Below are 25,040 nucleotides of genomic sequence, written 5' to 3'. Positions count from 1 at the left end.
CTGGCTCAAGTGATCTACCCACTTTGGCCTCCCTAAGCATTGGGATTACAGATGTGAGCCACCACGCCTGGCCCAGTCCCTGATTCTTAATCTTTAAAGACAGGCCAGGTGTGGTGGCTCACATCTGTGATCCCAGAACTTTGGGAGGCCAAGGTGGCCAGATTACCTGAGGTCAGGAGTTCAAGATCAGCCTTGTCAAAATAGTGAAAAGCATCTCTACTAAAAATACAAAAATTTGTCAGGCATGGTGGCACATGCCTGTAATCCCAGCTACTCGGGAGGCTGAGGCAGGAGAATCGCTTGAACCTGGTAGGCGGAGGTTGCAGTGAGTTGTGCCACTGCACTCCAGCCTGGGCAACAGAGCAAGACTCCGTCTCAAAAAAAAAAAAAGGCCAGGCGCAGTGGCTCACGCCTGTAACCGCAGCACTTTGGAGGGCCGAGGTGGGCGGATCACAAAGTCAGGAGATCGAGACTATCCTGGCTAACACGGTGAAACCCTGTCTCTGCTAAAAATAGCCGGGCGTGATGGCGGACGCCTATAGTCCCAGCTACTCGGGAAGCTGAGGCAGGAGAATGGTGTGAACCTGGGAGGCAGAGTTTGCAGTGAGTCCAGATTGCACCACAGCACTCCAGCCTGGGCGACAGAGCCAGACTCTGTCTCAAAAAAAAAAAAAAAAAAAAAAAAGACTAGAACTGCTTTTAAAACAAAGCATCACAGGGCTATGCGAGGTGGTTCGTGCCTGTAATCCCAACACTTTGGGAGGTCAAGGTGGGCAGATCACTGAGATCAGGGGTTCGAGACCAGTTTGGCCAACATGGTGAAACCCCATCTCTACTACTAATACAAAAATCAGCAGGGCGTGGTGGCAGGCATCTATTGTCCCAGCTACTCGGGAGGCTGAGGCTGGAGAATTGCTAGAACCCAGGAGGCAGAGGTTGTGGTGAGCCAAGATCGCGCCACTGCACTCCAGCCTAGGCAACAAGAGTGAAACTCCGTCTCAAAAAAAAAGCCACAAGGCAAGGCATGGTATGTCTGTCTTTTATTTTCTATTAGGTTGAAAGACAAGCACAATCATCTGCAAGTGGGACTTTCCTTTCTGGTTTCAAATCTTAAAGTAATAGAAACTGATCGGCCGGGCGCGGTGGCTCAAGCCTGTAATCCCAGCACTTTGGGAGGCCGAGACGGGCGGATCACGAGGTCAGGAGATCGAGACCATCCTGGCTAACACGGTGAAACCCCGTCTCTATTAAGAAATACAAAAAAACTAGCCAGGCGAGGTGGCGGGCGCCTGTAGTCCCAGCTACTCGGGAGGCTGAGGCCAGAGAATGGCGTGAACCCGGGAGGCGGAGCTTGCAGTGAGCTGAGATCCGGCCACTGCACTCCAGCCTGGGCGACAGAGCCAGACTCAGTCTCAAAAAAAAAAAAAAAAAAAAAAAAAAAAAAAAAAAAAAAAAGAAACTGATCACCCCTATACAGAGCCAAAAAGATTACGGAAACCCTGTCTTGAAATAGCTTGCACTAGAATAACTGCTATAAACAGCACATTCACTACTAATAATTACTTTATTAGAAGCCTCACAATCAAATCTGTTTACTTAGCCTCTGAAATGATTGCTTTCTTTTTTGTTTGAAACATGGTCTCATTCTGTCGCCCAGGCTGGAGTACAGTGGTACAATCTCAACTCACTGCAACCTCCACCTTCCAGGCTTAAGTGATCCTCCCACCTCAGGCTATCGAGTAGCTGGGACTATAGGCACGGGCCACAGCATGTCCAGCTAAGTTTGGCATTTTTGTAGTGATGGGGTTTCGCCATGTTGGCCAGGCTGGACTTAAAACTCCTGGGCTCAAGCGATCCACCACCTCGGCCTCCCAAAATGTTGGGATTACAGGCATAAGACACCACACCTGGCCTGAAATGCTTAAGACTCTAGAATTATCTTGAGTTAGTCTTAGCAATAAAAGACCAAGCAGGCAGACGGTGAAGGGCTAATGGCCCAGTAGGTTTGGCACAAGACTCCATAACCAAAACCTTACACAAGATCATTCAGATAGACAACTTAAAAACCTGCTTGAGAGTTTTACTGACAGAAAAAAAGAATCTGTGCAGAGACCCATTCCCTTTGCTACATAGCTCAGGCATTTTATTTTACCATTAATTCAGAAGTGAGAGAAGGGTCACGTCTCTCCAGCTTTAGTTCTCTTGGAAACTAAGATTGTCCAGTACACAGCTTGTTAAACCCAAGTCATTCCCAAGGCACCATGTCAAAGATACTTCATACCCCTCCTCCAAAACCAAAGAAAACACACAGAGATTAATACACTACAGAAGGAATAAACATTTTAGATTAGTTTGTGATTACTGACCTGTCTCCTGTTTACACCATCAGAAAAACTGATACAATAGCTGTTTTCCCGGAAGCCTTTTCCTGGTAGTCACAACAGGAAGAGGCCTGTAGAGAACCCCAGGGAGCAGTACACTCTCATTAGGCTGCAGCACTTAAGGTTTTTAACAGAGAAAAACCCAATGATTCAGTCTTTGGCATCTCCCACTCCATCTGCATTGATGGCAAACATAGCTTCAGCTTCAGGAAGACAGGGAGAGTCGTAGATTTTGCAGATTCTGGTTTCCCCTCTTCCTTTCCTCAGATACAATCTGACCCAAAGACACAGACCAAAGCACCAATTTGTTATAATTAAACAATTCCATCCTGACTTTATAACAGAGCTGAAAATTTTTTAAGACATGTATTCTTCCTAGAAGGACCCTGGGAATATTTCTGTACTGTTTTCCTTAGTGCATTTCCAACCTGGCAGAATCCATTTTTGCCCTGGCCCCTCTCAGTGGATTGTCCATACTGAAACAAACATTAAAAAAAGAAAAAGTTTCTTTCAAGACACTGGCTTGATCTTTTGCCAGGCTGGAGTGCAGTGGTGTGTGATCATAGCTCAACATAGCCTCGAATTCCTACGCTCAACTGATCCTCCTGCCTCAGTCTCCTCGGTAGCTAAGACTACAGGCACATGCCACCACACCGGCTACCTCTTTTGTAGAGACAGGGGCCTCACTTTGTTACCCTGACTAGTCTCGAATTCCTGGCCTCAAGTCATCCTCTCACCTTGGCCTCCCAAAGTGTTGGTATTATCAGTGTGAGCCACAGTGCCCAGCCCAAACATTTTTTAAATAACGAGGGAGAGGCATCTCTATTATTCATATTCATTCTTCCACACTTGTGGGTTTTTAATTCTTTTATGAACTAAAACATCTATACCAACCAGAGCATGTTAATTAGATTAGCAAGAGTTCCTAAGTGTCTATACAACAGTAGCTTTAACAGGGCTTAAATGAAAATACTATATATTCATGTCTACTTCACAGTTAACATGACATTCTGAAAAGAATCGATCCCATCAACACCTTACCTGGTTGTTGATGCATGGGCGATGATATTTCCTCCAATAGGTTTTTTGGGATCAGCAGCAAACATGGCTGCTCCATCCACTTGGGCTACCACCTGATTAGTGATTACCACTGCTACACCAAACTGATGGGGAAAGGATAAATGTCAATTTTGTGGCCGTAGACACTCCAAGAACCTCAATACTGCCACCACTTTGCCCCACAAAGCAACGAATGACTAATGTCTCTCTCCTTCCTTTTCTAATAGAGCTTGATGATCTCAGGCACTGATGTCTTGGCTTCCTAGCAAGGTTCTTGGAATTCACAGCCACTGAAAGTAGGCATTCTCTGTCCCTATCCCACAACTTACCTCATCAGCAAGTCGCAGAAGCATCCGCAGAAACCTGGCCAAGTGCATCTGCCTGGCTGAAAGCTCACCTCGACCCGAGTAGTCTGTTCTGTAAAGGGCGGTGGCACTGTCTACAATAAGCAGTGCATACCTACAGGAAACAAGGATTCTGTGAAGCCTATTTCTAGCCTGTGTCAGATTCTGCTCCCTTCTTTACCACCCTAAAATCTCATATTCATAGTTTTCCTTGTATGTAGATGTTTTATTAAAATATTTGCACAGCACTAACATCTGACGCACCGTTTAACAAGATTTCCAGCAAATTCAAGTAGATTATGATTTCATTTTTAATAGGTACTTGACCTAAACTATAAAGCAAGAGTGTCAAAACAGGAATTAAACTTAAACCTCCTCATTTCTAATTCAAGCTACTATCAATCTGGCCAAATAGCCATTACAAGACTCAGGGAAGGACTTGAAGAACATATTTGGTGTCTTACACCGAGCACACACCTAGATTCTACCATCATGGCTGATGCTTGATAAAGGAGCTGGGTCTGATGGTCTGTGTTGAACGCTCGAGCATATGCTACATTATCCAGGACATCACTGCCAGACAGACCATACCTATGGGAGAGGAGAGAACATTTTTAGGCTGCACACAGAACTCAGGCAGATGAGCAATTCATTTCTGACAATTACCTGAATAGGTAGGGAAGAAGTGGTACTGAGAGTAGTTTCAGGGCCAAAGAATGTAATTCCCTTTCTATTAAGAAGTTCAGGCAAACTACAAGCAGAGAGATGATAGCACCCAACTACTCTGAGCTCTACCTGGCAAGTCTTCAGGACAAATCAAATCTATTCTTTTTTTTTTGAGACGGAGTCTTGCTCTGTCACCCAGGCTGGAGTGCAGTGGCGTGATCTCACTGCAACCTCCGCCTCCCAGGTTCATGCGATTCTGTTGCCTCAGCCTCCCGAGTAGCTGGGATTACAGGCGTGTACTACCATGCATGGCTAATTTATTTTCAGTAGAGACAGGGTTTCGCCATACTGATCAGGCTGGTCTTGAACTCCTGACCTCATAATCTGCCCACCTCAACCTCCCAAAATACTGGGACTACAGGCATGAGCCACCACACCCAGCCTAAATCAAATCTATTCTTTGAGGGCCAGGAGCGGTGGCTCATGCCTGTAATCCTAGCACTTTGGGATGCCGAGGCGGGTGGGTCACCTGATATCAGGAGTTGGAGACCAGTCTGGCCAACATGGCAAATCCCTGTCTCTACTGAAAATAAAAAATTAGCCAGGCGTGGTGGCAGTCACCTATTATAATCCCAGCTACTTGGGAGGCTGAGGCAGGAGAATCACTTGAACCTGGGAGACGGAGGTTGCTGTGAGTAGAGATCGCACCATTGCACTCCAGACTGGGTGACAGAGTAAGACTCCATCTCAAAAAAAAAAAAAAAAAAAAAAGTTCAAAAGAGAATGTTTACATATAACCCAGTGTGCTATAATTATGTTCTAGGTTCATGATTCTATCATGAAGATTAAACAGATGGCATAAGGATAGAATTACACCTTACGATCCTGACCAAATAAAAGAAGAATGAAGAGAGATACGTTTTCTCTATTTAGACTGTGAATGTATGGTTAAAGAAACAAACAAACAAAAAAAACAAGCTATAACAGGCGTAAGTACTTTACTTCACAAGTCTTCTAGTTGTGCCTCAAGAAACACTGATATGGCTGGGCACAGTGGCTCGCACCTGTAATCCCAGCAATTTGCGAGGCCAAGGTGCGCAGATCACGTGAGATCAGGAGTTTGAGACCAGCCTGGCCTACATGGTGAAACACCGTCTCTACTAAAAATACAAACTGCAGCCGGGTGTGGTAGCAGGTGCCTGTAATCCCTGCTTCTCAGCTCCTCACGAGGCTGAGGCAGGAGAATCTCTTGAACCCAGGAGGCAGAGGTTGCAGTGAGCCAAGATCGCACCACTGCACTCCACCCTGGGTGACAGAGCAAGACTGTCTCAAAAACAAACAAAAAAATACACTGATATAATCTACTATCAGAAAGGGAGAAGAGGCTGGGCGCAGTGGCTCATGCTTGTAATCCCAGCACTTTGGGAGGCTGAGGAGGGAGGATTGCTTGAGCTCAGGAGTTTGAAACCAGCCTGGGCAACATGGCAAAACCCTGTCTCTATTTATAAAATTTAAAAAAAATAAAAATTAAAAAAGAAAGGGAGATTATCTATTTGCTATAAAAACAGAGAAGGTTTACCAGAAAAAAGAGTTGTCCTAGCTTTTCTCTCAGCAGCGCTCACAAAAAAAACTACAGGAACCTCTGTGCTTAGGCTCCAGAAGCAGGACATGGAATTCCCACAGCTTGGGAAAAGTTGGCTGGAAATAGCATCCTCTTTCATAGTGTTTCTTGAACTTCCTTAAAGATAAGAATAACCTGGAACACCCGTTAGGAAACAAATTCCTGGGCTGGGCACGGTGAGTCACGCCTGTAATCCTAGCACCTTGGGAGGCCAAGGCAAGCGGATCACTTGAGGTCAGGGGTCTGAGACTATCCTGGCCAACATGGTGAAACCCAATCTCTACTAAAAATACAAAATTTAGATGGGCATGGTGGTGCGTGCCTGTAATCCCAGGTACTCGGGAGGCTGAGGCAGGAGAATCGCTTGAACCCGAGAGGAGGAGGTTGCAGTGAGCCGGTATCACGCCACTGCACTCCAGCCTGGCAGCCTGGGTGACGAGTGAAACTCCGTCTCAAAAAAAAAAAAAAAAAACAGAAAAAAGAAAAGGAAAAAAAATCCTGGGCCTAACCTAGACTCAATGAATTAGAATTATCAGAGAAGAGCCTGGTAATTTGTATATTTAACAAATACCTCAGGTTATTCTTAACATGTACATTTGAAAATCTAAGCTTATCTCAAATGAGCGATTCTCCTGCCTCATTCTTTCACAGTACTTCCAAGATTTTCAAGCAAGGCTAGCAATTGTGGTCATGGTTTTCAAACTTTAGCAAGCATAAGATTACCTGGAGAGCTTGTGTTTTTTTGTTTTTTGTTTTTTTTTTATTGTTTTTTTGAGATGGAGCTTCGCTCTGTCACCCAGTCTGGAGTACAGTGGCACGATCTTGGCTCACTGCAACCTCCGCCTCTCGAGTTCAAGCGGTTCTTCTGCCTCAGCCTCCCGAGTAACTGGGATTACAGGCACCTGCCAACGTGCCCAGCTAGTTTTTGTATTTTTAGTAGAGACGGGGTTTTACCATGTTGGCTAGGGTGGTCTCAAACTCCTGGCCTCAGGTGATCCACCCCCTCGGCCTCCCAAAGTGTTGGGATTACAGGCGTGAGCCATGGTGCCTGGCCCTGGAGAGCTTGTTAAAACAGGTTGCTAGCCCGAGTATCTGATTGTTTCTGATTCAGTAGATCTGAAGTCCCATCAGACAATTTGCATTTCTAATCTCAAGTAATGGTAATGCTGGGGACCATGTTCTGGAAACCTCAGAGCTACAGTAACATGAATGTGGGTTAATATTCTTCAACAGGGGGCCGGGCGCGGTGGCTCAAGCCTGTAATCCCAGCACTTTGGGAGGCCGAGGCGGGTGGCTCACGAGGTCAGGAGATCGAGACCATCCTGGCTAACATGGTGAAACCCCGTCTCTACTAAAAATACAAAAAACTAGCCGGGCGTGGTGGTGGGCGCCTGTAGTCCCAGCTACTCGGAGGCTGAGGCAGGAGAATGGCGTGAACCTGGGAGGCGGAGCTTGCAGTGAGCCGAGATCGCGCCACTGCACTCCAGCCTGGGTGACACAGCGCGAGACTCCGTCTCAAAAAAAAAAATTCTTCAACAGGGCATGGCAAAAATTAATCAGTAAGGGTTCTTCTGTTGTGAATGAAAGAGGACTATTTTTTATTAGCTTAAGGAGGCCTTGTGACATTCTCAGAAATACACATTTTTTTCTTGATAGAAAGACCTGATTTTTTTTTTTTTTTCAGATGGAGTCTCGCTCTGTGGCCCAGGCTGGAGCGCAGTGGTGCGATCTCGGCTCACTGCAAGCTCTGCCTCCCGGGTTCACGCCATTCTCCTGCCTCAGCCTCCCGAGTAGCTGGGACTACAGGTACCCACCACAATGCCCAGCTAATTTTTTGTATTTTCAGTAGAGACGGGGTTTCACCGTGTTAGCCAGGATGGTCTCGATCTCGATCTTGTGATCCGACCATCTCGGCCTCCCAAAGTGCTGGGATTACAGGTGCGAGCCATCGCGCCTGGCTGATAAAGAGACCTGATTAAAACAAATTAATGAAATTTCTATGTAAACATATTTTTCAGTGAGGCACAGTCACTTATGCCTGCCTGTAATCTCAGCACTTTGGGAGGCTGAGGAGGGAGAATCACTCTAGGCCAAGAGTTCGAGACCAGCCTGGGCAACGCAGTGAGACCTCATCTCTACAAAAATAATAGGCAGGGCACGGTGGCTCACGCCTGTAATCCCAGCACTTTGGGAGGCCAAGGTGGGTGAATCACGCGGTAAGGAGACCGAGACCATCCTGACTAACACGGTGAAACCCCGTCTCTACTAAAAAATACAAAAAAATTAGCCAGGTGTGGTGGCGGGTGCCGGTAGTCCCAGCTACTCGGGAGGCTGAGGCAGGAGAATGGCGTGAACCGTGGTTTATGCCTGTTATCCCAGCACTTTGGGAGGCTGAGGCAGGGGATCACCTGAGGTCAGGAGTTCAAGACCAGCCTCAACATGGAGAAACCCCCTCTCTACTAAAAATACAAAATTAGCCGGGCGTGGTGGTGCATGCCTGTAATCCCGGCTATTCAGGAGGCTGAGGCAGGAGTATTGCTTGAACATGGGAGGCAGAGGTTGCAGTGAGCCAAGATCATGCCATTGCACTCCAGCCTGGGCAACAAGAGCAAAACTCTGTCTCAAAAAAAACAAAAAACAAAAAAACAAAAACAAACCAAAAAAAAAAACAAGAAAAAGAAAGAAAAATAGAAAAATATTTGCTGGGCTTGGTGGTACATGCCTGTAATCCCAGCTACACTGAGGAGGGAGGACTGCTTGAGCCCTGGAGTCAGAGGCTGCAGTTGTATTGTTGTACTGTTGATTGTACTGTTGCATTCTAGCGGGGCAGAGTGAGACCCCATCTCTAAAAACACAAAAAAAATATTTTTTGTGAGCAAAACATTCATTAACAAATGCTGAATGCACTGCTCTATGGCTTGGGCATCCAGTGGTTGACCAAATCAAAGTTCTTGTCCTCATAGCCTATATTCTACTAGCTCATCTATCCTATCTGAATACTTATGTTACGAGACGATGTTTTAGTGACTGTGTCCAAAAGAGAATCCTTAAACTACTAAAATAGTATACTTAAAAGTATGAATGCTGTACAAGATTGCCAAAACAATTTTGGGAGGGAAGACACAAGTATATACATCTTTAGAAAACTAAGATCAGGCTGCAAAAGAGTAATTCCTTTTCCTTCATAGGGATTTTGTAGGCAGAGGCAAAAAGCTGCAATTACTATTCCAACCTAATTTTGTGCTTCAGGGTATACATTTAATAGGTTGCAGTCCTCAAATTATAAGCTGGGAAAGATAATTTGATTATAAAACAAGAGAGAATATTCTCCTCAACTTATTTAGGCAGGTTCCAACTTGAGTCTGACATCTCAGCATATAATTAAATTGTTTTATCACTGGGTTTCCATAAAATGTGTGGCAGGGCTAAATTACCACATTTGACCCTAGACAAAGGAAAAGAAGTAAAACAATTTTGACGCTGTATTTCAAAACTTTATTTGAGGATACAGAAACTTACAACCTCTTCACAAGCTTTACTCAGGTATAATTAACATACCTCAAAAATGACCTGCTGTAAATATAAAATTCATTGAGAGCTTTAGTGAATTTGCAGAGTTGTATAACCATGAGAACAATCCAATTTTAGAACATTTTCATCACCCCTAAAAAAATCTCTCAGCTTCATTCACAGTTACTCCTAATTCCTATCGACAGTAACCACAATTCTTCTATCTCTTAGATTATCCCCTTCTGGAAATTTCATATAAACGGAATCATACAATATGTGGTCTTTTGTGTTTAACTTCTATCATTTAGCATATTTCAAAGTTCATCCATGTTGTTAACATGTATCAGTACTTAAGTTCTTTTTTTATTGCTGAAGAGTATCCCATTGTATGGAGAAAACAAATTTTGGTTATTCATTTACCAGTTGATGGATATTTTGGGCTATTACAGTGATACCATAAACATTATCATACAAGTCTTTGTATGACATGTTTTTATTTCTCTTGGGTATATAACTAGAGTAAAATTGCTGCATCATATGGTAAATTCATTTTTAACTTTTTAAGCAGCCACCTGTTTTGCAAAGAGACCACCAATGCATATTGTCACCAGCAATATGTGAGGGTTCCAGTTTCTCTACGTCCTCCCAGTATTTGTTACTGTCTTTTTTTATTATAGCCTTCATAGTGGGTGTGAAGTGGTAGCTCACCATGGTTTCAATTTGCATTTTCCTGATGATTAATGATGTTGAGCATCTTTTTATGTGCTTATCAGCCATTGTATATCCTCTTTGGAGAGATATCTATTCAAATCCTTTGCCCATTTAAACATCTGGATTATCTTTTTATTGTTGGGTTATAATAGTTCTTTACATATTCTGGATACTAGACCTTTATCAGATACATGATTTGCAAATATTTTCTCACATTCTTTGGGTTATCTTTTCATTTTCTTCATAGTGTCCTTTGAAGCACAAAAGTTTTTAATTTTGATGAAGTGAAAACTCACTCTATTATCAATTTATTCTTTCATGGACTGTGTGTTTGGTGGTGTAGCTAATAAATATTTGCCTACCCCAAGGTCACTAAGATTTCCCCCCATGTTCTCTCTGAAACATTATAGTTTAGGCTCTTATTTAGGATTACCACCCTTCTAAAAATAGTATAGTAAAACATATAACATTAAATTGAGCATTTTAACTATTTTAAAGTATACAGTTCAGGTGCATTAAGGACATTCATGCTGCTATGCAACCATCACCACTATTCATCTCCAGAGCTTTTTCATCATCCCCAACTGAAACTGTACCATTAAACAATAACACCCCAGTCTCCCTACCCTCAGAAAACCACATTCTACTTTCTGTCTGATTTTGAAGTACCACATATTAGTGGAATCATACAGTTTTTGTCCTTTTTTTTTCCTTTTCCGAGCCAGAGTTTCACTCTTGTTGCTCAGGCTATAGTGCAATGGCATGACCTCGGCACACTGCAACCTCCGACTCCCAGGTTCAAGCGATTCTCCTGCCTCAGCCTCCGGAGTAGCTGGGATTACAGGTGTGTGCCACCACGCCTGGCTAATTTTTCATATTTTTAGTAGTGATGGGGATTCACCATGTTGGCCAGGCTGGTCTCAACTGACCTAAGGTGATCCACCTGCCTCGGCCTCCCAAAGTGCTGGGATTACAGGCATGAAGCCACTGCGCCTGGCCTCAGTTTTTGTCTTTTTGTGACTAACTTATTTCACTTAGCATGTCCTCAAGGTGAGTGGATGTTAATAGCATGTGTCAGAATTTCCTATCTTTTTATCTGCAGGACTAGGTCTAAGAAAAAAAATTTTTTTCTTCCTTTTAAGGCTAAAATAACATTTCATTGTGTGTATATACCACATGTTATATATTCATTTGTCAATGGACATAGGGTTATTTCCAAAGCTATTGTGAGTAATGCTGCTATGAACATCAGTGTCCAAGTCTCTGAGTTCCTATTTTCAATTCTTTTGAATATATAGCAGGAAATGGAACTGTTAGATCACATGGTCATTCTGTGTTTAATTTTTTGAGGAATGACCACACTGTTATCTATTTTAATTTTTACGTGTGGTGTATAGTAAGGGTCTAAAGTTATTGTTTTGCATTTGGAAATTCACCTACATCAGCACAATTTATTGAAAAGACCATTCTTTCCCTCATTAAATTGCCTTGTCGACCAGGTTTGGTGGCTCACATCTGTAATACTAATACTTTGGGAAGGTTGAGTTGGGAGGATCACCTGAGGTCAGGAGTTTGAGACCAGCCTGGGCAACACAGCGAGACCATGTGTATTTGCAAAAAATTTAAAATTTAAAAAAATCGCCCCTTACCTTTGTCAAAAATCAAGTGACCATAAAGGTTTCATTTCTGAACTCTCCATGTTTATCCTTATGCCATCACCATATTGTCTTGGTTATTGTAGCTTTATAATAAGTTTTTAAACCAAAAAGTCTAAAATCTCAAATTTTCTTTTTTTTCCAGACATTTCAGCTATTCTGGGTCCTTTGCATTTCCATATGTTATATCCCATAAATGTGATTATTTTGTAAATTTCTGCAAAAAAAAAACACTTGTTGGAATTTTGATAAGGATTGTGTTGAATCTGTAGATAAATCTGAGGAGAACTCAGTCTGGTGTCTTGAGACAGACTCCACCCAGGCTGGAGTGCAGTGGCACAATCTCAGATTACTGCAACCTGTCTCCCTGGTTCAAGTGATTCTCCTTCCTCACCCTCCCAAGTAGCTCGGACTACAGGCAGTACGCCACCATGTCTGGCTAATTTTTGTATTTTTAGTAGAGACAGGGTTTCGCCATGCTGGTCAGGCTGGTCTTGAACTCCTGACCTCAGGTAATCCGCCCACCTTGGCCTCCCAAAGTGTTGGGATTAAGGTGTGCGCCCTGTACCTGGCCAAGAATGCCATTTTAATAATATTGAGTTTTCCCATCCATGATATGGAATGTTTCTCTTTATGTAAATCTTCCATTTTTCTCAGCAATGTTTTAAGAGTTTTTGCTGTACAAATCTTACATTCCTTTTGTTAAATTTATTCCTAAGTATTTTATTCTTTTCCATGCTACTGTGAAGTTTTTTTTTTTAAGCTTGACTTTTGAATTGTTATGGTCTAGTATATAGAAATACAATGTATTTTTGTATATTGATACTGTATTCTGCAACTTTCCTGAACCAGTTTATTTAGTTCTAGTTTTTCTTGTAGGATTTTCTACATATAGCACCATGTCATCAGTAAATAGTTTTCCTTCTTCTATTCCAATTTGGATGCCACTTATTTCATTTGCTTGTCTGACTACACTGTCCACAATCTTCGGTACATTACTGAATGTAAATAGTGAAAGTGGGCATCCTTGCCTTGTTACTGACTTTAGGGGGAAAAGCATTCAGAATTTCACCATTAAGGCTGGGTGCAGTGGCTCATACCTGTAATCCCAGCACTTTTGGGAGGCCAAGGCAGGCAGATCACTTGAGGTCAGGAGTTTGAGACCAGCCTGGCCAACAAGGAGAAACCCTGTCTCTTCTAAAAATACAAAAATTAGCTGGGTGTGGTGGCACACGCCTGTAGTACCAGCTATTCGGGAGGCTGAGGCAGGAGAGTCACTTGAACCCGAGAGGTGGAAGTTGCAGTGAGACAAGATACCACCACTGCATTCCAGTCTGGGCAACAGAGAATTTTCACCATTTAGTATGATGCTACCTGTAGGTATTTCACAGATGCCCTTTAGTAGGACCTCTGATACATGTTATATTCATTATTGAGAGTGAGATATTGAAGCCTGTATCCATTACTGAAAATGAAAAACTGGTCCCCTACTATTATTGTTGAGTTGTCTATTTCCCCCTTTAATTCAGTTTTTGTTTCGTGTATTTTGGGGCTTTGTTGTTAGGCGTGTGTGTATATGTTTACAACTGTTATATCTTCCTGACAAACTGACCTTTTAATTATAAAATGTTCCTCTTTGTATATAATGTGTTTGTCTTAAAGTGTACTTTATCTGATAATAGTATAGCCACTCAGGGTCTCTTATGGTTACTATTTGCATGCAATACCTTTTTCCATTCTTTTACTTTCTAAAGGGTTTCTCTGGAAGAAAACATATAGTTGGATTTTTTTTTTTTTTTAATCCAGTCTGAGAGCAACTGTAAAGAATGCCTTTTCCTGGCCAGGTGTTGTGGCTCACGCCTGTAATCTCAGCACTTTGGAAGGTCAAGGGAGGTGGATCACCTGAGGTCAGGAGTCCAAGACCAGCCTGGCCAACATGGTGAAACCCCATCTCTACTAAAAATACAAAAAATTAGCTGGGCGTAGTGGCGGGCACCTGTAATCTCAGCTACCAGGGAGGCTGAACCCAGGAGGTGGAGGTTGCAGTGAACTGAGATCACGCCATTGCGCTCTAGCCTGGGTGACAAGAGCGAGGCTCCATCTGGAAAAAAAAAAAAACACAAAAAAAACACCTTTTTCTACAAAGGAAGTCATTCTTTTGAATCACACATATAACTTTGGGAAGTGGGGTTATAGAAGAAACACTCTTCAGCCAAACTAACCCCGGCAGCCACTACTTTGATAAGTGTAGCCATATTCCCTCTTATCTAAACCAGTAACCTACCTCTCAGCCACTGCCAGCAGTCGTTCTGGCCTAAAGGTACCCTCGGTGTCAATGTACATGGCCTTTCCTTCACCTCCACCCCGGTCAATGGGAAGCTATAGAGAACAAAAACAACAGTGGAAATGAACATTGTATTTCTGATATAGCTGACCAAGTTTCTCATGACATCTTTATAATTCCTCCAAGGCAAAGGGGAAAAAACACTTAAGAATGACAGTGGTAGGAAGGCGGCATTCTCTTCTGATATTAATAGCAATACAGCTAGAAAAACACGTAAAGCTGATTGTGTCTCAGTACATACAGCTAGTCTTGTCAGAACTGGACTGCTTAGAAATACAGCCCAAAGTAGGTAATTATTTTCTTCTCTCTTTTTTTATTGCGATGGAGTCTCACTCTGTCGCCCAGACTGGAGTGCAGTGGCGTTATCTTGGTTCACGGCAACCTCCACCTCCGGGGTTCAAGCAATTCTCCTGCCTCAGCCTCCCGAGTAGCTGAGATTAAAGGCGCATGCCACCATGCCCAGCTAATTTTTGTATTATTAGTAGAAACAGGGTTTTACCAAGTTGGCTAGGCTGGTCTTGAACTCCCAACCTCAGATGATCTGCCTGCCTTGGCCTCCCAAAGTGCTGGGATTCTAGGCACGAGCCACTGCGCCTGGCCTTTTTTTGTTTTGGAGGTAAGATCTCACTCTGCCGCCCAGGCTGCAGTGCAGTGACACAATCTTGAACTCCTGAGCACAGGTGATCCACCCACCTCAGCCTCCCAAAATGCTGGGATTACAGGCGTGAGCCACCGTGCAACCTCTGCATTACAGGCTCAGGTGATCCTCTCATCTCAGCCTCCCGAATAGCTGAGACCATAGATGTGCACCACCACACCCGTTAAATTTTTTTGTAGACAGGGTTTTGCCGCATTGCCCAAGCTGGTCTTAAACTCCTGGACTCAAGTAATCTGCCTGACTCAGCCTCTTAAAGTGCTGGGATAACAGGCATGAGCCACCACACCTGGCCAGTAATAAAATTCTGTAACTGCACGCCAACACGAGACTGATCAATTCAAAAGCACAAAAACTTGGAAGACCATTTACCTTAGCTTTAATCAATAACGGGCCATGATCCAAAGCCCAGTTGATCTTAGCATGTCTAAATCAAACTTACACTTCACTTTATTGAGCAATTCATTCTTCAGGGGTACTAAAGGGGCTTGTCAATGCCCTCGGAGCGTCCATAGCAAATTTCAAGTGTGAGCAAGAAAGAAAAAAACATATTTGCTCCAATAGTATAAACAAGATATTTAAAATGAATAATTGGAGAAAACAGAAAAATAAGTAGTAGAAAGAATTTTGAAAAGAAATCAAAAAGGAAAGAAAAGAGAAGTAAATGAAATGCCATGAAAACTGTCTCATGAGCCCCTCAAGGAAATCTCTGCTTTAGGCTACCCATCCCATACCAGATACCTTTGAATTTTTCTACAAAGTTTAAGTGAATGATGCTAAAGGCTAATTTCCACTCTAGAAATCTACTTTGGAGTCATAATTCACCTTTAAATTCTGAGGAAAATCCCTTAGAACATTTTACGTTAAAGTTCTAGGAGAACCAAATTTTTTCTTTCTTTTTTTTTTTTTTTTTTGAGACGGAGTTTTGCTCTTGTTGCCCAGGCTGGAGTGCAATGGCACGATCTCAGCCCACCACAACCTCTGCCTCCCAGATTCAAGCAATGCTCCTCCCTCAGCCTCCCAAGTAGCTGGAATTTCAGGCACGCACCACCACGCCTGACTAATTTTGTATTTTTTAGTAGTGATGGGGTTTCTCCACATTGGTCAGGCTGGTCTCAAACTCCTGACCTCAGGTGATTCACCCACCTTGGCCTCCCACAGTGCTGGGATTATAGGCATGAGCCACTGCGCCTGGCCCAAATTTTTTCTTATCTTCGAGAATTTTTTTTGAAATTACAAAACAAGTATGTGCTTATATTAAAAATCCAAACAACATAGAAGTAGAGGGCCGGGCATGGTGGCTCACACCTGTAATCCCAGCAGTTTGGGAGGCCAAGGCGAGTGGATCACTTGAGGTCAGGAGTTTGAGACCAGCCTGGCCAACATGGTGAAACCCTGTCTCTATTAAAAATACAAAAATTAGCCGGGCATGGTGGTGCGCACCTGTAATCCCAGCTACTCGGGAGGCTGCAGTACGAGAATTGCTTGAAACCAGGAGGCGGAGTGTACAGTGAGTGAGATCGTGCCATTGCACTCCAGCTTGGGTGACAGAGTAAGAATCTGTCTCAAAAAAAAAAAAAAAAAGTAGAGTAAAAACTGAAACCTTTTCAGCACTCTCCATCTCCCAGAAATAATTTCCCAGGTTATTTTCTATGCATTTTCATACACTTCTTTTATATAAGTGGTTCTTCCACTTAACTATGTGATTCTCAGCATATTCCTTCCTTTTCTGTAAAATGTAAATAAAACTGACCTTATGGGATTGTTTTAAAAACTAAATAAAATAATTCATGTAAAGTGTTTAGCACAGTACACTCTGAAGACATGATTTCCCCAACCTTGAGGGCACTGACTTTAGTGTATACAGTTATGGAAGGCTTTGTTAATTTGGTAAGGGAAAAATTATGCTACTATTTGGCAGATAAAATCTTTCACATCATGGGAATCCATGGAAGGAGCAAAGGACACATATACAACAAAAGAGGGTGGTGCCTGAAGAAAGATTTGGAACCAGTGGCCAAGAAGACAGAGAGCAGAAGCTGCCTCAGCTTCTTGGAGAGGAGGAAATATTAACACTCTGGGGGCTAAGTCCCCAGGAAATAAGATAAATGAAGTTTCCCTTACTCCTACCTCCAGGTAATATTAAGTGCTACTATGACAGGGGAATTTTTTCCAATTGAATAGACTTCCTTGGCAAAGGAAAGCCACAGATGATTGGGCATAGGTAGGCAGACTGATAACAGGATAATGGACAAGCTCCCAGGGTAAGCTCAGGGGGATGGAGAACATGCTCTGTTCTCCAACTTATTTGGCCCTTTCCACCTTGCCCTCCCAGTGCCATCATAGCCATCTTCTATACACATCTTCTATTATTGGATTGGGATACCATCAGGTTAGCTCTTCTTAGGACCATAATTCAATACTTCTTCTCATTTTATAGTGATTCACTTTGTTTCTAACTTTTACCATTTTACTGATGCTTTGGTATAAATTCTTTGTACATTTATCTTTGCGTATATGTGAAATGTTCTGTAAGACAAATTTTCTGTCAAAGGATATGTGATTTTTTTTTTTTTTTGAGACGGAGTCTTGCTCTGTCACCCAGGCTGGTGTGCAGTGGCACGATCTCAGCTCACTGCAACCTCTGCCTCCCGCGTTCAAGCAATTCTCTGCCTCAGCCTCCCAAGTAGCTGGGATTATAGGCACCCACCACCCTGCCTGGCTAATTTTTGTATTTTTAGTAGAGACGAGGTTTCACCGTCTTGGCCAGGCTGTTCTTGAACTCCTGACGTCGTGATCCATCCGCCTCAGCCTCTCAAAGTGTTGGGATTATAGGCATGAGCCACCACGCCCAGCTGCACATGTGTTTTTAAAATTGGTACTTGTGTTAAATTGTCTTCTCAGAAATGTTTTTATTTTTTAATTGAGATGGGTCTCGCCATATTCCCCACACTCATCTGGAACTCCTGCCTCAGCCTCCCAAAGTGCTGGAATTAAAAGCATGAGCCACTATGCCTGGCCCAGTATTTTAAAATTACTATAGTATTTTGAACAAGCATGGGCTAATTCACTTTGTAATCTAACTGTAGCTCTCAACTTTATGACTTTTCTATGACAGAGAGATCTAACACATAACGGGGTTTTACTTTATTAAATTGATACATTTGAACAAATGAGAGTAGATCATGTTTAGATTTAAGTAATAGTCTAACATCCTCTCTATATCCCTGGTTCCAACTCTCAGGCTAATGAAATGTAATCTTTTCTATTATTAATTAATTAGCATTCTTTTTCTTTAAAAAAAAAAATCAACGATCTATATAGTTGTTCAGCCATCTGCAAATGTTATTTTAACAGGCTATGTTTTCTTGAGAATTTTGCTTTAGTTTATTGTTGACAGACATCATTTGACTACTTAATAAACATTCTCAGGCTAGGATTCTATTTGTACAACTTTGGAGCATCAGCATGCTATGCTGAGTTGCCATGGCAACTACAGATATTGTGTACTGTAGTCTAAGTATTTATTCTACAAAAGTCCCTGTCAAAACAACATAGGAAAACATTTCTATTTAAAAAGGTCACACATCATGTCAAATGACGGATAAAAGAGTGACATTTTAAACAGCCCTAATTCCCTTTAGCTATCAAATTTCTAATGGAGCTCAGGCAATAGCTACAGCTTCTATAACTTACTCTTGCTCTTCTCAATGTTTCCTCCCTTATTATCATAAAAGGTCTCCTAAGTATCCTCCTTCCCCCCACAACTCTTTCTTCCTAATGATTATAAGGATCTCGGTGCAGAGGCATTCGCCTGTAATCCTAGCTATGTGGGAGGCTGAGGTGGGAAGACTGCTTGCGCTCAGTACTTTGAGAACAGCCGGGGCAACATAGGGAGACCCAATCTCCAAAAGAAAAAAAAAAAAAAAAGAATTTATTTCTGAGGATAGTTAACAATGGATTAGGTCTACTCGATACTGAAATACTAGCTTGGCTGTCTCATAAGACATATGGTAGCCAGCCGGGTGCAGTGGCTCACGCCTGTAATCCCAACACTTTGAGAGGCCGAGGCGGGCGGATCATGAAGCCAGGAGATCGAGACCATCCTGGCTAACACGGTGAAACCCTGTCTCTACTAAAAATACAAAACATTAGCCGAGCGTGGCGGTGGGCACCTATAGTCCCAGCTACTCGGGAGGCTGAGGCAGGAGAATGGCGTGAACCCAGGAGGCAGAGCTTGCAGTGACCCTAGATGGCGCCACTGCACTCTAACCTGGGCAACAGAGCGAGACTCCCTCTCAAAAAAAAAAAAAAAAGACATATGGTAATGCAAAGAAAACATTAGTGGAGCAATAAAAGAAACAATTAAAATGACAACAAAAAGCCAGCACGGTGGCTCACACCTGTAACCCCAGCACTTTGGGAGGCTGAGGCAGGTAGATCACCTGAGGTCAGGAGTTCAAGACCAGCCTGATCAACATGGTGAAACCTCGTCTCTACTAAAAATACAAAAAACTAGCTAGGTGTGGTGGCAGGCACCTGTAATCCCAGTTTGGGAGGCTGAGGCTGGAGAACTGCTTGAACCCGGGAGGTGGAGGATGCAGTCAGCCAAGATTGTGCCACTGCACTCCTGCCTGGGTGACAGAGTGAGACTCTGTCTCAAATTAAAAAAAAAGGAAAATAAGAAAAATGGGAGACTATCAAGCTAGATTACTTGATGTTATATTTAAATAAACTTGGGTCAGGTGCAGTGGTTCACACCTGTAATCCCAGAACTTTGGGAGGCTGAGGCAGGCGGATCACCTAAGGTCAAAAGTTCGAGACCAGCCCAACCAATATGGTGAAACCCTGTCTCTACTAACAATACAAAAATTAGCAGGGGGTGGTGGCGTGTGCCTGTGGTCCCAGTTACTGGGGAGGCTGAGACAGAATTGCTTGAACCCAGGAGGCAGAGGTTGCAGTGAGCTGAGATCATGCCACTACACTACACTCCAGCCTGGGCGACAGGGCGAGACTGCCTCAAAAAAAAAAAATTTTTTTTTTAAATAAACTTTTATTCATGAAGAACCAGAGTATTTTCTATCTTTTAAGAAATGGCATTCACCACCTCAACACAGTGGTGACTGATGAAGGACATATCTGTAATATGAAAAAAAATTGAGATATATTAGTCTCTACGGAGACTAATATAACGAGGCTGATTTTCTCATTTCTTGCATATGGTTTACTATGGAAGACACAGGGCCCTAATAAAATCCGTATTTTTTTTTTAAGATAGGGTCTTGCTTTGTCACCCAGGCTGGAGTATAGTGATGCAATCACAGCTCACTGTAGCCTCAACCTCCCAGGCTCAAGCCACCACACCTGGCTAATTTTTAAAAAATTATTATTATTATTATTCTTTTTTTTTTTTGAGACGGAGTCTCGCTCTGTCGCCCGGGCTGGAGTGCAGTGGCGCGATCTCGGCTCACTGCAAGCTCTGCCTCCCAGGTTCACGCCATTCTCCTGCCTCAGCTTCCTGAGGAGCTGGGACTACAGGCGACCGCCACCATGCCCAGCTAATTTTTTGTATTTTTAGTAGAGACGGGGTTTCACTGTGTTAACCAGGATGGTCTCAATCTCCTGACCTCGTGATCTGCCCGCCTCGGCCTCCCAAAGTGCTGGGATTACAGGCGTGAGTCACCGCGCCTGGCTAAAAATTATTTATAGAGATGAGATTTTGCTGTGTTGCTCAGGCTGCTCTCAAACTCCTGGGCTCAAGAGATTTGACCACCTTGGCCTCCCAAAACACTGGTATTACAGACTTGAGCCACTATACCGGCGTTCAAAATCCACATTTTTTTTTTTTTTTAGATGGAGTCTCACTCTGTTGCCCAGGCTGGAGTGCAGTGGTACAGTCTCGGCTCACTGCAAGCTCCACCTCCCGGGTTCACGCCATTCTCCTGCGTCAGCCTCCCAAGTAGCTGGGACTACAGGCACCAGCCAACACGACTAATTTTGTATGTTTTTAGTAGAGACAGGGTTTCACTGCATTAGCCAGGGCGGTCTCGATCTCCTGACCTCGTGATCCACCCACTTCGGCCTCCCAAAGTGCAGGGATTACAGGTGTGAGCCACCACGCCCAGCCCTAGATCCACATTTTTAATGACACATACCATCTTTAACTGTAAAACAGCATTACATCAATGTAATAAACTTTTTTTTTTTTTTTTTGAGATGGAGTCTCGCTCTGTCGCCCAGGTTGGAGTGCAGTGAGGTGATCTCGGCTTACTGTAAGCTCCGCCTCCCGGGTTCACGCCATTCTCATGCCTCAGCCTCCGGAGTAGCTGGGACTACAGGCGCCCGCCACCATGCCCCGCTAATTTTTTGTATTTTTAGTGGAGACGGGGTTTCACCATGTTATCCAGGATGACCTGGATCTCCTGACCTCGTGATCCACCCGCCTTGGCCTCCCAAAGTGCTGGGATTACAGGTGTGAGCCACGGTGCCCAGCCAATAAACATTTTTAATAAAGTATTACTTAAAGTCAGATAAATTGGCCAGTCACGGTAGTTCGCGCCTGTAATCCTAGCACTTTGGGAGGCCGAGGCGGGCGGATCACTTGAGGTCAGGCATTTGAAACCAGCCTGGCCAACATGGTGAAACCCTGTCTCTACTAAAAATACAAAAAAACTACCCAGATGTGGTGGCAGGCACCTGTAATTCCAGCTACTTGGGAGGCTGAGGCAGGAAAATTGCTTGAACCCAGGAGGTGGAGGTTACAGTGAGCTGAGATTGTGCTGCTGCACTTCAGCCTGGGCGACAGAGTGAGACTCCAAATAAATACATAAATAAATAAATTCAGAGTAAATTATTAAGGACAGTTCTTAACTTGATTTACAAGAAAAAACACAAAAGAAAATAATTTACATAGGATGTCTAAATCTATAACTGAGTTCCAAAAACTACTGCTATTTTTTTGAGAGGATAAGAACACAGGCCGTGCGTGGTGGCTCATACCTGTAATCACAGCACTTTGGGAGGCCGAGAGGAGCGGATCACTTGAGGTCAGGAGTTCAAGACCAGCCTGGCCAACATGGTGAAACCTCGTCTCTACTAAAAATACAAAAATTAGCTGGGTGTGGTGGCAGACACCTGTAATCCCAGCTACTTGGGAAGCTGAGGCAGGAGAGTGGCTTGAACTTGGAAGGCGGAGGTTGCAGCAAGCCAAGATCGCACCACTGCACTCCGGCCTGGACAACAGAGCAAGACTCCTTCTCAAAAAGAAAAAAAAGAAAGAAAGAAAAAAAGAACTCAACTGAGTTGAGTCCTGAGGATAGAAAAACACTAGGAAGCCTCTTCTATAACACTGATATAAGGCAGATTTTGTTTCAGTTATTCTTGATCTCCAACAGTAAGTTGTGTCCATGGCAGAAGTGGGTATAATCTATCTAGGTTAAACTAATGCCATGTTCTTCAAACTAACTAAAATTGTAATAAAGTTTCAAAAGATTATAGCAGAAGAGTTGGTCCATGGGCATAGGCCAGGTTCGAGGATACTCTGTGGACTGGCTACTCATGCAGCACATCCTCAAAGCCAGAGAACATTAGGACCCACTTAGACGAGGAAAAAGGGTTCCTCATTACACTGCCTGAAGTTGCAGAAAAGATGAAAGTTTGTTAGCTTTCTCTTCTATATCCTACTCCCTCCATTTCTCATGGATCTTTCATTTCCAGAATGAGACTGAGTTCCACATCTCTCAATACAGCTAGAAGTTTTCACTTAGGGTTTGTCACCTCAAACCTGTCATCTCTAAACTTGTACTCACGTTTCCAACAAAACTGTCTCCCCCCCCGCAAACACTTTTTAGGTTTACTAAGTTACTGTAATACATCGTTGGGCTGAGGTGTATTTTATTTTTTTGTGGGGGACGAGTCTCACTCTCTCACCCAGGCTGGAGTGCAGTGGCGTGATCTCAGCTCACAGCAAGCTCCACCTTCTGGGTTCATGCCATTCTCCTGCCTCAGCCTCCCGAGTAGCTGGGACTACAGGTGCCCGCCACCACACCCGGCTAATTTTTTGTATTTTTAGTAGGGACGGGGTTTCACCATATCAGCCAGGATGGTCTGGATCTCCTGACCTCGTGATCTGCCTGCCTCCACCTCCCAAAGTGCAGAGATTACAGGAGGGAGCTACCACACCCAGCTGGGCTGAGGTGTATTTTTTACAGTCATTAAGTGCTGCCCTTTACAACATATTTTACCTATGTCTCTTTAGTATCACTATCTTAGTTTAGTCCTGACCAGCTAATGCTTACTCTCCACAAACTCAAGTTTAAACTTCTCAGCCTTCTGAAATAGGGTTATTTTTTTTTTTGAGACAGAGACAAAATCTTGCTCTGTTGCCCAGCCTGGAGAGTAGTGGTGATACAATCTTGACTCACGGCAACCTTGGCCTCCTGAGCTCAAGAGACTCTCCCGCCTCCACCTCCCAAGTAGCTGGCACTACAGGCACAGGCCACCACGTCTGGCTAATTTTTATATTATCTGTAGAGATGAGGATTTGCCATGTTGCTCAGGCTGGTCTCAAACTCCTGAGCTCAAGCGATCCACCCACCTTGGCCTCCCAAAGTGCTGGGATTACAGGTGTGAGCTACCATGCCCAGTTTGATGTATAATTTTAAGGATCATCTCCTACTTTTCTACACAAACTCTGAACCAGGTAAATGACCTTGCTTATTTATTGTCTTTTCTTTCTAACTTATGCCTTCCCATCCTCTGTCCATCCCATTCTGTACAGTTAAATGCTTTTAATTTCCTTCCTTCCCAAATTTAGCATTCTTCAGAAGTCTGGTCCAATATCTTTTCTCTATAAAGTATTCCATCATCACTCTAGGGTGAAATTACCGCTTTCTATTCCTTAAACGGCTAACCCATTTCCTCTATGACATTAATTTTATATATCAGGCATGTTTTTGGACATCTATTATCTCCACCCATTCAAGCATTTATTGTTTACTGAGTGCTAAGCACTGCCTTAGGTACTAGCAATACAGCAGAAAACATGCAGTGGCATGATCCCAGTCACTGGAGCCTTGACCTCCTAGGCTCAAGAGATTCTCTCTCCTCAGCTTCCTGAGTAGCTAGGATCACAGGTACACACCATCATGCTGGGTTAATATTTGTAATTTTTTTTTTTTTTTTTGCTTGCTTTTAGAAACAGCGTCTCAGAAACAGGGTCTCACTATGTTGCCCAGGCGGGTCTCACTATGTTGCCCAGGCTGGTCTCAAATTCCTGGCCTCACGCGATCCTCCCACTTTGGCTTCCCAAAGTACTGGGATTACAGGCATGAACCACCGTGACTGGCCTCTTATAAAGTTTTAAGAACATCATCGGCTGGACGCAGTGGCTCAAGCCTGTAATCCCAGCACTTTGGGAGGCCGAGACGGGCGGATCATGAGGTCAGGAGATCGAGACCATCCTGGCTAACATGGTGAAACCCCGTCTCTACTAAAAAAAATACAAAAAACTAGCCGGGCGAGGTGGCGGGCGCCTGTAGTCCCAGCTACTCGGGAGGCTGAGGCAGGAGAATGGCGTGAACCCGGGAGGCGGAGCTTGCAGTGAGCTGAGATCCGGCCACTGCACTCCAGCCTGGGCAACAGAGCGAAACTCTCCCTCAAAAAAAAAAAAAACAGAACATCATCTCTGACGTCTGGTTTGAGTCCAGTATCTGCTACTTAAATACAATGTACTGGGAAATTATTTAACCCACTGTGTCTGTTTCCCAATCTACCCACAAATGGGAGCATAAGTAAAGGAAAAAGAAACTGAAGGGGTCCAGGGAAAGTTCTTTCCTAATGGAGGAGACACTACGCATATTTGTATACTAATGAGGATAATCTCCTAGAGAGGTATAAGAGAAAATGGAAGGAGTAGAGTCCTTGAGAAGGTGGCAGGAGATGGTAACCAAATCATTGATAGAATGGGCCTTTGAGAAGAAAAGGGACACTTTCTCCATTGCAATCTGAGATAAGAAAAGATGGGCACAAATGTAGATTTGATGCAAAGAGCAGTTAGGTTACTGGCTGAGAATGAGAGTTGAAGAGGAGCATAA

The 25,040-nt window shown here is 43.5% G+C and overlaps 1 protein-coding gene across 2 annotated transcripts in view; it reads right to left on the bottom strand.

Moving 5' to 3' along the window:
- Window positions 1-1,545: 1,545 nt before the first annotated feature.
- RAD51 (RAD51 recombinase) overlaps window positions 1,546-25,040 on the bottom strand; it is a 41,714-nt gene continuing 18,219 nt past the window's right edge. Inside the window, exons 6-10 of one of the 2 annotated variants that reach the window (XM_025389773.1) lie at window positions 14,232-14,326; window positions 4,262-4,375; window positions 3,770-3,899; window positions 3,423-3,544; window positions 1,546-2,655 (exon numbers count right to left, since the gene is read on the bottom strand). In XM_025389773.1, the coding sequence (XP_025245558.1) occupies window positions 2,532-2,655; window positions 3,423-3,544; window positions 3,770-3,899; window positions 4,262-4,375; window positions 14,232-14,326 (585 nt within the window). In that variant the 3' untranslated portion in view covers window positions 1,546-2,531. The remainder of the gene's footprint in view (window positions 2,656-3,422; window positions 3,545-3,769; window positions 3,900-4,261; window positions 4,376-14,231; window positions 14,327-25,040) is intronic. The other variant, XM_025389774.1, reaches the window with a different exon arrangement.

Source organism: Theropithecus gelada, chromosome 7a, assembly GCF_003255815.1.
Source record: "Theropithecus gelada isolate Dixy chromosome 7a, Tgel_1.0, whole genome shotgun sequence".
Classification (NCBI taxonomy): domain Eukaryota; kingdom Metazoa; phylum Chordata; class Mammalia; order Primates; family Cercopithecidae; genus Theropithecus; species Theropithecus gelada.
Note: the sequence above shows the minus strand (reverse complement) of the source record. Positions and strands in the feature narration are given on the sequence as shown.